The 13,674-nt window shown below is 29.4% G+C and overlaps 2 protein-coding genes across 2 annotated transcripts; both read left to right on the top strand.

The window, feature by feature from the left end:
- Positions 1-772: 772 nt before the first annotated feature.
- Positions 773-6,205, top strand: cubi_03295 (myosin heavy chain; the record flags this gene model as incomplete). The annotated part of the gene is made up of 1 exon (XM_029020308.1): positions 773-6,205. One exon carries the CDS (start codon positions 773-775, stop codon positions 6,203-6,205), a length of 5,433 nt encoding a protein of 1,810 aa, XP_028874021.1.
- Positions 6,206-7,045: 840 nt separating this feature from the next.
- cubi_03294 (uncharacterized protein) lies at positions 7,046-12,964 on the top strand (the record flags this gene model as incomplete). The annotated part of the gene is made up of 1 exon (XM_029020307.1): positions 7,046-12,964. One exon carries the CDS (start codon positions 7,046-7,048, stop codon positions 12,962-12,964), a length of 5,919 nt encoding a protein of 1,972 aa, XP_028874020.1.
- Positions 12,965-13,674: the final 710 nt, after the last annotated feature.

The raw sequence follows: 13,674 nt of genomic DNA, 5'->3' as shown, positions 1-13,674 counted from the left end.
CTTTTTAATTATTTCTCTCTTTTTCCTTTAATTAACGATAATAATTAATTACATGTGGATAGTTAGTGACTATTACAAAAAGAAAATTTTGGCGGGCAGTGTGGTTAACAGTCTTAATAACATAATGGTGAGAAGAAAGGATTGGGAGAAATGGTGGTGCGGAAGGAGGGTGCATTAAAATTCAGTTTTCATTAGATTAAGTATTTCCGATATAGCTCAGTTATTTCAAGGATTTTTGTAGCCAAAAAATATATCCGCTGTTTTTTTTAATTCTAACTTCTATCTTTACTCTGTCAATAATAAAAATTATAATTAAAATCTAATGTAGGCGCACAAAATATAGCGCCATTACATGCATTCATTACTGGCATTGTGGGGCGATAATCAATAAATATAGGAATTAAATTAAAGAATAAAAATTTTCAAAAAAAGAGCTTGAAGTAATCAAAGAAAGAATATCATACTAAGTAGTTATGGGAATTTTGCTAGAAAAATCCAGTTAGATACGGGAAAAAATTAAAGATTATTGAATTAACCAGCAATAAGGGAATTATAGTTAATTAAAGAAAAGAAAAAACAAACCAAATTAGAATTTATTCGACTTATATATTTGTATTAGATAAATATATTGAAAAAGAAACATTGGGAAGTAAAAAAAGGGATATATATAGAATCAGGAAGAGAGCTAGAGTAAGTAAACTTGGAAAGTTCTACTTAATCGATTACTTTCTAATAGTTAAGGATTGGGAATATCCAAATATAATTTAAAACTATGTCTTTTTCGAAAAATGACCTTGTTTGGGTTCCTTGTGAAAAAGAGGGTTACAAAATACTAAAAGTTGACCATGTGGATTTAATTAATGGAAAGTTATTACTCAGGGATAGCAAAGATGACGATAGTAGTGGCCCATGTAGAACGGAGAAAGTTTCTATTGGAACATGCTATAAATATGTTAGTGATACAGACAAGGATGATAATACATCTTTGACATCATTGGATCCTGCAAATATACTTGAGAACATTAGAGTGAGATTCAGACAAGGGAAGATATACACAAGTACGGCTCATGTTTTGTTAGCTATGAATCCCTATAGAGACATTCCAAACTTATATTCAGAAGAAACAAAAAGGAGTTACTATGGGAAACATATTAGCCAGATGCCCCCTCACCCATACTCTATTGCAGATCATTCATATAGAAACATGGTTTTAGATCGAAGAAATCATGCAATTGTTATTTCTGGAGAAAGTGGAGCAGGAAAGACAGAAACTGCAAAGATTGTAATGTCTTATTTGGCAGAAGTAGGAATTCTCCCAAGTTCAACCGAAATTGTAGGTACAGATGAAGGTGGGATGACGGAGAAGCAAAGAAAGAGGATCATGCAAATTCGATTATCTTATGCATCCCACACCATTTTTGGGGAGCAGGAAGCTAGAGATATTCAGAAAAGAATATTATCAGCAAACCCAATTTTAGAGGCTTTTGGTAATGCTAGAACCGTTCGTAACTATAATTCATCAAGATTTGGAAGGCTAAATAAGCTTTACTATAATGAACATGGATTTTTGAAGGGTGGAGGGATAACCACATATTTACTAGAAAGTAGCAGGTGTGTAAAACATAATCACAATGAAAGAACATATCATTGCTTTTACCAATTAGTTCATGGAGCAACAGATAATGAGCTGGAGAATTTTTACTTAAAAAGAGATGCTTCCAGGTATTCATTGTTGAATCAGGGAAATTTGGCTTATAGCTCAGAGGTGGAGAGTGATCGTGAACAGTTCAATATATTAAAGCAATCCTTGAATATTAATGGGATAAGTAATGAAAGACAAACTTTTTTGTTTCAGATTTTATCTGGCATAATTTTACTTGGAAATATAACATTTAAAGACTCTGATGACAAAGGGACATTAAAAGATAAAGAAAAGTTAGAGTTTGATGATCCAGAGTTAGTGACGAACATAGCCAATCTGTTTGGTATAAGTACAGATTTGCTAGTTGATATATTATTGGTTAAGCAATTAAAAGTAGGTAATAACCAAACTCCAGTATCTATATCAAGAACTGGCCAGCAATCATTACAGTTAATTCACTCAATCATCCGTTCCATTTATATTCGAATATTTAACTGGGTAGTTTCTCACATTAATAGGTTTACATCATGTAAGGACGAGGACCTAGGCGAGACAGTATCTCCGAGGAAGCAAAACATGACCAATTCTGCTAATTCTTTATATATAGGAATATTGGATATTTATGGTTTTGAGAAACTTGAAATTAATTCTTTTGAGCAACTTTGTATCAATTTAGCTAATGAAAAGTTACAAGAGTTCTTTGTAGAGAAGGTTCTTCAAAGTGAGCAAAAGCTTTATCAACAGGAAGGCTTGGTTTGGACAAATATCGAAATCCCAAAAACCCAACCTGTTTTAGATTTGATCTTTGATTTATTTTCTCTCTTAGATGACGATAGCAGACTCAAATCTCAAGGTCAGGATATCTCAGATTTGACTTACTGGCAAAAAATTAATAATAAATATGGTAAGTCAGTGCATGGTGGTAGTTTATATGGTTCTACGCACTCTCCAAGCAAAATTTTGGGTTTGTGTGGAGGAGAAACCGCAAGCAAGTTAATTAAATTTCCATTGAATGGTTTAAAGAAGTTGAATCAGTCTGATATAGCAACAGTTTTTTCTATTAAACATTATGCAGGATCTGTTGAATATACTTTGAATGGCTGGTTAGAAAAGAACCATGACAAGATTATTCCAGAGCTTGAAGAGATATTGGAAAATTCAAGTAATGAGATATTAAATAGCATTATAGACTCTGAATATAAAAGTAGGAAAAGTGCAAGCTTTAGAAGTGTTAGTAAAAAGTTCACAAAGGATCTTAAGGACATGATTCAAGATTTAGGAGAAGTTTCACTGCAGTTTATTAGATGTTTTATTCCAAATAGCCATATGAGATCAGATATTTGGAATGGAAATATAGTTTTAAACCAAATGATTCAGTCTGGAACAATACAGATGGTAAAATTGATGCATTATGGCTATCCAAATAGAGCAAGCTATTCAACATTGATTGAACAGATTCGGTCTTTATTACCAGAAAAGTATATATATGGATTATCTGACAGAATGATTGTGGAATTCTTCTTGTCTGCTTATTCTATTCCTTCAAATACTTATCAATTTGGTATTTCCAAGTTGTTTTTAAAGTCTGGTCAGTATGGATTATTATTGGATCAAGTTAATGACTATTCAAAAGGTAACTATGAGAGTGGATTGATAATTCCAAGTGAAGAGATCCTTATCAATTTAAGGAAAGGATTTGCGAGAAAGTGCTTAAGAAGATGTATAATGGTAGCTGATATAGTTTCATGGATGAAAAATAGGTTTATTGTTTTAATAAGAAAAAGAAGGCAATTAATGAATTTACTATCTATCAGGATTTATAGATGGTATCTATTTTATAAGCATATAATTCTTCCTTTAAAAAGGCAAGTTGAGTATAGAATGCCTTATATAATTGGGATAAAGATTGTAGATAATATGATAGTTCAAGGAAGATTGAGAATGAAAAAGTATTTCTTAGATATTCTGAGATCAAATTACGAAGAGTTTAAGATTGTTAATAAGTTTGAGAAGAATATACAAAAGGAAGAAAAACATATGACTGATGGGACCTCAGAAATACTTAGAAATGAGAATAATGGGGAAATAATGAACAAGTTGGGACTTAACCAGCCGAACTTTGGAGACCATATAAAAGAAGGTTATATGACAAAAACGAACAATTCATTAGTTAAAAGTGAGAATGAATTAGAGAAACAAGGTCTGGTTGGTTTGGAAATATGGAAGCAAGAGATCTTTTCATTTGTGGGATACAAAAAAAATAAGAGACATAACTACTTGATACATTATGATGGAAACAGTGTATGCTTACTTGAGATGACAAGGGATAAGGTTAGATCTTATGAATTATTTATTCCAAAAGATATTATGGAGGAGAATGATGATGAAATGGAAGGATCTATCTTAAAGTTTATAAGTAATTCATCTGAAACAAAGAAAAGAATACAGGAAAACGAAGAAAGTTTAGAAAGTGATGACTTTGAATATTACTCCGAGTATATTACTGGAAAGGAGACCAAAAGAATTGAATATGAGTTAGGAAATCCTTTATGTTTTGCACAACATCCAACTTTTAGTACAAGCTTTGCTATGATAACAGAAAGAGGGTCAATTGTTACATTTAAATTGAAAATGGAATTATTTCCAGATGGATCTGGAGAGATGTATGATGATAGAGATTTTGTTGAAAATGATGAATACTGGGATATAATTAATTCAACACCATCAACAAAACTTCCAAATTTGGGTTTTGACACAGATATAGACAAGAATAATGAAATAAATAGAGTTAGTGGAGACTATTATTATAATAGTATAAGGCTGAATAATAAGTTTATGAATGGAAATATGAGAGACTTTGATGTAGTAAAAAAAGATGAGGTTGGACAAAAAGAAAGATATAATGATTCAGTGGTTTATACAAAAAGAGCAGGAAAAAAAGAAAGTGTAGAGAATATTTCGGCAATGAGCATTTGCTCTAGTGTACCATTTAATGAATATATTCCATTTGAATGGATAGAAAAAGGGCATATTTTTGTTCCATTAAAAATTCATTATATAGATCCAACATCTTATCAGTATTTGGGAATACTTTGGCATGTGGAATATTCAAAAGAGGAAATAAATGGTGTTAATAATAGTACTAACATTGATAGTGTAAGACTACCAATTCCAATTTCCTTGAAGAAGAATAAGAGAAGGAACATATCAGAGAATTCTAATTATATAGAATTAAGTTACAAGGAAGAAAAGGGTTTAGAGATATTTGATGGGTTATTTACAGTATTAGATTTATCAACAAACCAGATTATAAGCTGGATAAACTTTCCATTCAAATTATCAAGTATAGTCGAAGAATGGACTGGTAAGGATAGTGAGATAAAAAGAGGAATGGCATGGGATAGAAAGAATAGTTATCATCCAAAATGTTGGTGTAATTTATTTGGATTTGCAATGAGAAAAGATTCTTCAGAAATAATAAATGAGGATGAGATGAATGATGGAAAGTTAATAGTTAATAAGGATACTTCATTGATTTACGACGTAATACCAACTGTTGATGTATTAAAGGAGACATGTTTTATTTCTAGTGAGAAATTGGAGAAGTACATAAAAGAAATATCAATTGAAGATGAGGGTATTAGAGGAGTAGGAATAGAGAAAATAACAGTGGAACGTAGTTTGATATTTTTGGGAGGCCCAAAATTGGGATTGATATTGTCATTAGAAATTCAAACAAATGAAGAAGTTTTATTGGATTGTAAAATGAATTTGATGCACGATATAGTAGGTATAGCAGATAAATGTAGTAAGATGGATACACTCCAATATAGTAATGGAAATGTAACAAGTGATAGAATTAATGATGATAAGACTATTTTGGAGAATTCGTGTTGGTTTACAACAAGTTTATGGTTACGAGATGGAAATTTTAATTTCCAAAAGACAATTATCTCAAATGTTTTTCCGAATTCTCAAGGAATAAATGCTTCTACATCTAATGTTGGTTTAAATGGAATTCACTCAAGACTTGCTGACAATGTTGAGTTAACATTATTATTGGGAACAATTAATGGCCGAATATTGTCAATAAATTTGAATAAAAATGATTATTCACCAAAAATTGCAATAATTTCTCCTTTTGAAGTAAATGATTATAATCATCAAAATCAAAATAAGATTTTGAATGGAGGGATAAGTAATGGAATTGTTGGTCAGAACCAAAACAATGCAAATATAAGAAGTTGTTCAATAGTTTCAATTTTTAATTTGAACAATAATAACAAGATTTCATGTGTTTCATCAACTGGAGATATGGTTACAATCCAACTAAATTCATTTGGGTCAAGGTATATTTTTTCGGACAAATTACATATATGTTTGGATAAAAGATATCGTCCATTTATTGTTCAATTTGTGATATTTAATTCTAAAATAGGGCAATCAAGAGTGATTGACAATAATTTATCCCAATCATTTGTATTTTTGGATGCTGTTGAGAAGAATTTAGTGATTTATAATAAAAATCTAGGAACTGCCAAGTCTATTGCTACTATTATTTGAGTTTTAAGGCGGGTTTTTTAAACAAATAAAGTATTGCATTAGAAAATAGCAATCAATTATAAATGATTTGGTGTAAATATTAGAATCACATCTAGTAAAATATAAATTAATTAGTTTTAGGGTAATTGATACTAAAAATACCAATTAGAAATTTTAAAAATAACTGTTATTTATTTATTATTTGATTAAATAAAAAAAAAAAAGAAAAATACGTAATCTTTAAAATTGCATGTTGATTGACACATAATCATAAAAAAAAAAAAAAGAAAAAAAAATTAACATAAAATAAAAAAAGTGAAGAAATATCCAAAATAAGCCTTCGTTTCATATATATATAAATGTTACTTTAATCTATTAAATATTACTTTTACAACAAATATTTAATTAAAAAAAATAATAAAATAAGTAGATGAATCTCAAAGTTATAGTGGGGAGAAATACAAAATGCATGTACATGCAAAATATGCGCGGCATAAAAAATACATCCAGAAATGTTGTAATGTCAATTAGTAGAAAGAATAGAATAAATTATGAGAGTGGAAAAAAAAATAAAAATTTAACATAGCTTATTTTTTTAATTTTTAAGAGGAGGTAGTTTCTTTATATATAGAAGAAAGAGTAATACTAGCCAAATTAATTAAAATAGAGAAAAAACTGATTTAAAAAACTTGGAAATTGAGTACAATTTTCTTAAGATAACAGAAATTATCATTAGAAAGTTAAAGCAAGTTTAATAATTATAATCAAAAAAATTTATACTAGCACTTTTTAAAGATGAAGTTTTTAAAAGTAGTAAAAACTTCATTTTTGTTAATTATTACTCATATCACATTTTTTTTAATGGTAAATCATGAAATTTTTACTAATTCCAACAAAAATTTACCGAAAATAAGTCCGAAAGTAGCTGGTATTTCGTTTTTGGAACTACCAACTCTATATAAGAAAAAGCCAAATTTAGGCATTAGTGAAGGAATATTGAGGAGACATTTTAAAAAAATGTCACTAAGTGGATTGGATTTATTTATTTCAGGTAAATTAAAAAAAATTGTTTATTTAAAGGAAGAAAAGATTAAATTAGAAGCAGAATTAGTGTCTATTAAAAAAGTGGTCGAATTGACAAAATGTAACGAAAAGAATAGAAAAAAAAAGGGTAAGAAATCTAGAAAATGCAGAGACACTCAAACCCAAATAAAAAAGATTGAATCTAAATTAAAGGAAGTAAATAAAACGATTACTCATCATAAAAATGATTTAATTAAGGCCAAATACCAAAGGAAAAAAATGTTATTAAAAAGTGGTCAACAGGAGGAAGTGGCACAAAAAGAACAAGAAGAAAAGACTGAGGTTGCAGAATCGTCTAAATCCACTGATACTAATACTGCAGGAATTGCCACTAGCACTCCCACTACCGAACCCACTACTACCTCCACTCCCACACCAACTACCACCTCCACTCCCACTACCACCTCCACTGCCAAACCCACTGCTACACCAACTGCTACACCAACTGCTACACCCACTGCTACACCCACTGCTACACCAACTGCTACACCCACTGCTACACCAACTGCCAAACCCACTGCTACACCAACTGCTACACCAACTGCTACACCCACTAGAAGTATTTCCGTTACCAGCACCGCTGATATTCCTAGTAACTTTATAACAAATTCCGGCTCACTTAATTCCGAGATGTTTAAAAGCCTGACTGGAGATTACTTGTTATACCTGGACCCCAAAAAGGAAGACATCAGAAAATTAGCACAAGGATTAAGAAGCTCAGTTTCTACATTCGTAGAGACTATCTTAGCGGATGATATAATAAAAGAAGTTAAACAATTCAAGTGTGAATTGGAAGTCTTAAATAAGTTGTTTGTCATAAAATTTAGGGTTTCAAAGGCTTTAGAAAGAGCTAAAAAGAGGTATAGTGAAACTTCTAATGTGGGCCAAAGTAACTTTTTGATTAACCATTTGGGGAAAGCTAAACAACCAGTAAAAGAAACAGAAAAAGTTATTTTGCTCTTACTAGAGCTAGTGGATTATTTAAATAAGTTACTTGAAATTTGTGAGAGAATATACAACGTTACTCCAAATGCAAAAGAAGATTTCTATCATTTGTTAATAAAAACAAAAGAATGTGAGTTTTCTAATTACGAAACAGTATTGGATTTAAGACAGTTTTTGATATCGAATTATAATAAATTTCCAGTTAAGTCAAGATATGGAGCTAGATTATTTATTTACTTAATAACTCAATTGGGTGGATTTAATCAGTTAAAAGACTGTCTATCTTTAAAAAAGCTACAAAATTGGATGTATTTAAAAACCAAATATACTAATCAAGTGGAAAAGTACAAAAGAAAGTTGCAAGCAATGTCATGCAATGCATGCAATCATTTAAATTATGAATGCACACGTAATATATGTATTACAGAATCAACAAGGTTCATTTTAACAGAAAAAATTACAATTTATAATTTACTTATTAAATTATTGTTCAAATTACTAAATCAATGTAACGAAATTTTAGCTACAAATCAATCTGAGTTAGAATTAAAGGCAGAAGCTCAGGCTTATAGAAAGGAATGTAAATATGTATATAATATTAGAAATTCATTAAAACTACTTGGGATATATAAAAATTTGTCTGAAGATCAGGGAAAACAAGTAACAAATAATATGCATAAATATATTCAAAATATACCTGGTTTTAAGCTAATTTTTGATTCTCATGACTGTAATGCCGAATTGGTTACAATGTTACTAGAGTTTATCTCAAGATTAAATCAAATTAAAGAATTAGAGAATTCTGATTCAAATTTATATGAAAACCCAAATTTAAGTGAGGCAAAAAATAATAAAATTCATTCATTGAAATATTTGATAAAATTGTCATTGGACATGATTTCTTTTTGTTTAACTTTTGGTTCATTTGCACAAGATATTAGTGAAGAAGCGACTAAGTTTAACTTTAATCAGAAATTAAAGCGAGAAATTAATATCAATTCTGATTTACATGATCCGAAAGTTTTGGAGGGATTACAATTATTACTTAGTGAAAAACACGTATATTCAAGCTTGGAATGTAATTTTAAGAATATAATGTTAATTATAAAAGAGATACAAGAAAGTGAAGATCTAATACATTTTTATCAGGAAAAGTTACAAAATGAAGTTCATTTTCATGGTAGTTCTGGAAAAGAACATATAGATGAGATAATAAATAAAAGAAATAGTTTATTGGGTATTTCAATGAATAATAATAATAATTGTCCAGTTTGTAATTCAACCAAAGTTAAGAGAAATATTTCAGTTGAGAAATATTATTTAAAATTATTAATGGAATTTTTAGATTTTTGTATTCAAAAAAAGATGCCTGATTTAATAAGGAAGGATAATAGTAAGAGTTTTGGTTCATCAAAGGATTTAGTTGAGTTGACTGATTTTGGAGTTGATAAAAAAGAATACTTGAAATCCATAGGTAAAATGTACAATGGAATGGTGAAAAACTTACTATCAGATTATATAATACTTTTATTAAACGTATTGGGAAAATTCGAGATGGAAATATTAAATACTTTATTGAATAAAATGTCAGTAAATATAAGTGGGTTAAATGAATGCACAGCTGAGAAAATTCTTGCTTTGGAAAAATCTTTGGAGAATACTATTAAACTTAAACACAGGCTAAATCAACGCAATTATAACAATAAATATGAGGAGATTGGTCATAAAAATGCTAATAGAGGACAAGTGGATTATAATGGTTTTATGAACAGTGATTTAATGGTTACTAAAAGATTACATGGAAGACTAGAAGATGTATTGGAAGCCTTAGTATTGATAATCAAAGATATTTTGAAAAGATGTGGGAGTGTAGTAGAAGATATTAAAAAAGGAGGAAATGATGTATCTACAATGCCTTCATTACAATATTTTACACGGAATGTGTTATCTGGACTTTTATTAGATCAGGAAAAGATAACAAAAACATTTTTTGAGTTAACATCTAATTTTGATATATTTGGTCACTTAATTACTTGTTTGGAAAATAATTATTTAAATCTTTTGTTAAAGTATAATACATTATTTGAGGAATTTAATCGGAGATTGGATGATTACTTGAATAGATACTCATCTGGAATTGGTATACATTATGAAGAAGATGGTGATCGTTTAAAAGGATATGTTCAACAAAGTCATAAACATTTTGGTTTAAAGCATGGGTGTACAAAATGTAATTATTATGAGGATTTAATGGTAATTGCTGGGTATGCTTTAGCTTTGGAATACTTTTTATCAGCAATATTTGCTTGTGTACAAAGGGTTGAGGGAAATAATGGATTAGGCCAAATAAAAAAATATCAACCATTTAAAGAGGGTGGGAAGGATAATATTGTATATAAGAGTATAGATGAAATATTAAGGTTGGAGAATATAAATTCTATATTAAGTCAGAATGTATTATCGAGCAAAAGCCACCCATTAAATAAATTTATTGATAATTATAAAATCAAACCAGAAAAATGTACACAAAGTTTTATAAAAGAGTTAATTGAAAAGATAAAAGAAATTGAAGGGATAAGAAATCGAACAAAAATGAATAATCATGTGGAATTGAAAAATACAGGATTATTTTTAAATGTTTATTCGAGCATATTAAAGTTTTGTTATAGATTTGGTATTTTTGAATTATTTAAATCCCAATTAAATACTCCCGAGGTAAAAATGAGTAAAGTTGGTTTGGAATTTTTCCCTAATTTAATGGAGTTTGAATTTCCAGATTTTCCTTTGAAAGATGGATTACTCTCAGATATTGAGCTTTTTGGCTTTGACTTTCTTGGGGAAGATGGAGATTATTCGTCACAATTTGATTTGGAAACTGGAAAATTAATTTCAAAATTAAAAGAGGATGAGATTTATTTATCAGCTTTTGATGAGAAATATGGATCTAGAGGAAGTTCTTTGGGTTTAGTTAGAACTGGGGAGAGGTCCTCGGAAGAATCTGGAGAGGAATCTTTGGAATCGAAAATCTGGGGAGGATCTTGGGTAGATCCTGAACAAACAGGATCTTGGAAAGAATCTTTGAAAGAATCTTTGAAAGGAGCTTGGAAAGGAGCTTGGAGTGGAAGTTCAAAGAAGAGTTTGAAAGGAACTTTGAAAGCAACTTTGAAAGGAAGTTTGAAAGGAAGTTCTAAAGGAACTTGGAGTATTCCTGGACTCACTGGTAAAAAAGATGGGGGTAACAAAAAGAAATGGGGGGAGGAAGGAAAGCTTGTATTTCCAATAATGACAGTATTATCAGAAGCAGGCCCTGAACAAGATGTATTAGAGATGTTAGATTATGAATCATTGTTATATTTGAATTTGGTTAAACATACAGAAATTGCCAGTGAATTATCTTCTTTATTGGTTACAAAAACATTAAGGACAATGATTAGGTTTTTAACTGGATGTAATTTAAATTTATTATATATGATAAATTCTAGGATTTTAACAATTAAGAATATAATGATTGGAATACTAATACATATTGATTATTGTGGTGGACCCACAGGTTGTGATGCATTATTAGAATTATTGAAAAGCTTGATTAAGGAATTAGAGTCATATTTAGTTAAGTGTATGAAACTTAATAAGTATAAAAAACCTTGGTTACATGTTAAAAAGCTTAGAAGCCATAAAGAGGATATAACCAATTTATTATTGGCATATTTCAGAGATGATACAAATATACCAAAAGATTGCTTTTCTATTAACTTGAATGATGCTTCCAGGTATATAAGTTTGCTATTTGATAGATCTAAAAGACTTGCTTTTATTATAGGAATGACGAAAGCAGTTATTCAAGCTAAGTCAGATGGAGCTAGTAATTCTATAAATTCAGGCACCTTGGCAGAATTAGAATTGGAGGAGATGATTGTTAATTCAGCAATTAATAGGAATCAACATTTATTCTTAGTTTGTAAAGAGTATATAGAATATATTAAAAATGAATCAGTAGAATCAGTTGATGTTCTTAATACTATAGAGAATTTAGATGCTTTAGTTGCCATTAGTAGCGACCAAATTGAGGAATTTAATTCTAAGGTTTCCGGAGCCGTAATTTACGGTGTATCAGGAACTGGTGGTATTGGAGCCAGTGGTATTGGAGCCAGTGGTATTGGAGCCAGTGGTATTGGAGCCAGTGGTATTGGAGCCAGTGGTGTTGGAGCCAGTGGTATTGGAGCCAGTGGTGTTGGAACCAGTGGTATTGGAGCTAGTGGTATTGGAACCAGTGGTGTTGGAGCTGAAGGTATTGGAGCTGAAGGTATTGGAGCTGAAGGTATTGGAGCTGAAGGTGTTGGAGCTGAAGGTGTTGGAGCTGAAGGCATTGTGACTGGAACTACGTGGTATTTAACTAATGAAAATGATATTTGGGCAGAAACAACTACTGGAACTGGTAATGCTTATACAAACAAAGACAAAATTCAAAGGGCAGTTGAAGAAAGTACGGGATACAATACAGACCTAGATATTTATACCGATAGCTCTCAATCTACAAAAAAAGAAAAAAAATCGGGACCTAAGCATAGTACTGATTCATATCAAAGTTCAAAAAATATTTATTCTGTTTTACTCGAAGATCCAGAAGTCAAAAATTTCTATTCATTATATTTATCCTTAGATAAGAACCCTCTTCCTTTAATGCAATTAATTGAAATAGCGGGATTTGACAAACAAACTCTTATTGAAATATTACTTCGTAATCTTGAATAAAAATAATATTGAACAAAACTAATTCAGAAAGGTCTGAGAATAATTAATTTAGAGCTATTCAAAAAATAACAAAGAGTCATAAACAACTTCACAACCTTGAAATTATACTTCAAAATATATACATTTAAAAAAAAAAAAACACTATTATTATAGGAATAATAAAAATTAAAATATAAATATCTAAGAAAACTAAATTCCTTCTCAGTATATAGCAACCTATTATTCTAAATTAATATTATAGTATCTCTAAAAAAAAAATTAATTAGAAAAAAAAAATTTTTAATATTAATCAATTAATTAATAATTCATAAATTCTCTCAGTTTCAAAATTATCAATTGATTTATTTGAATAATATTATCTGAATTTTAATAAATTAATTCAATACAACTTAAATGGCGGGAATTTTAAACTTTATATTATCTCAATTGTGGGGAAATTAAAAGATTCTATTGCATGCAATAATAATTAAAAATTATTGGCGCTTTTACCAACAAATTGAAATCCAAAAATTATAAATCTTTAAAAATACAAAAACAATAAAATGCAATTTGAGACTTTTTAAAAAAATATTGATAGTCTCATATTCTTGTTGAATTGGATTGGATTTTTGGGTATATATATTATATATTTTATTATATGGGGGTTTTCTCAAAATATTAAATTTATAATATATTTTTAACTTATTATTAAGATTATTATTATTATTATT

Source organism: Cryptosporidium ubiquitum (genome assembly GCF_001865345.1).
Source record: "Cryptosporidium ubiquitum isolate 39726 chromosome Unknown contig_24, whole genome shotgun sequence".
Taxonomy (NCBI): Eukaryota; Apicomplexa; class Conoidasida; order Eucoccidiorida; family Cryptosporidiidae; genus Cryptosporidium; species Cryptosporidium ubiquitum.
Note: the sequence above shows the minus strand (reverse complement) of the source record. Positions and strands in the feature narration are given on the sequence as shown.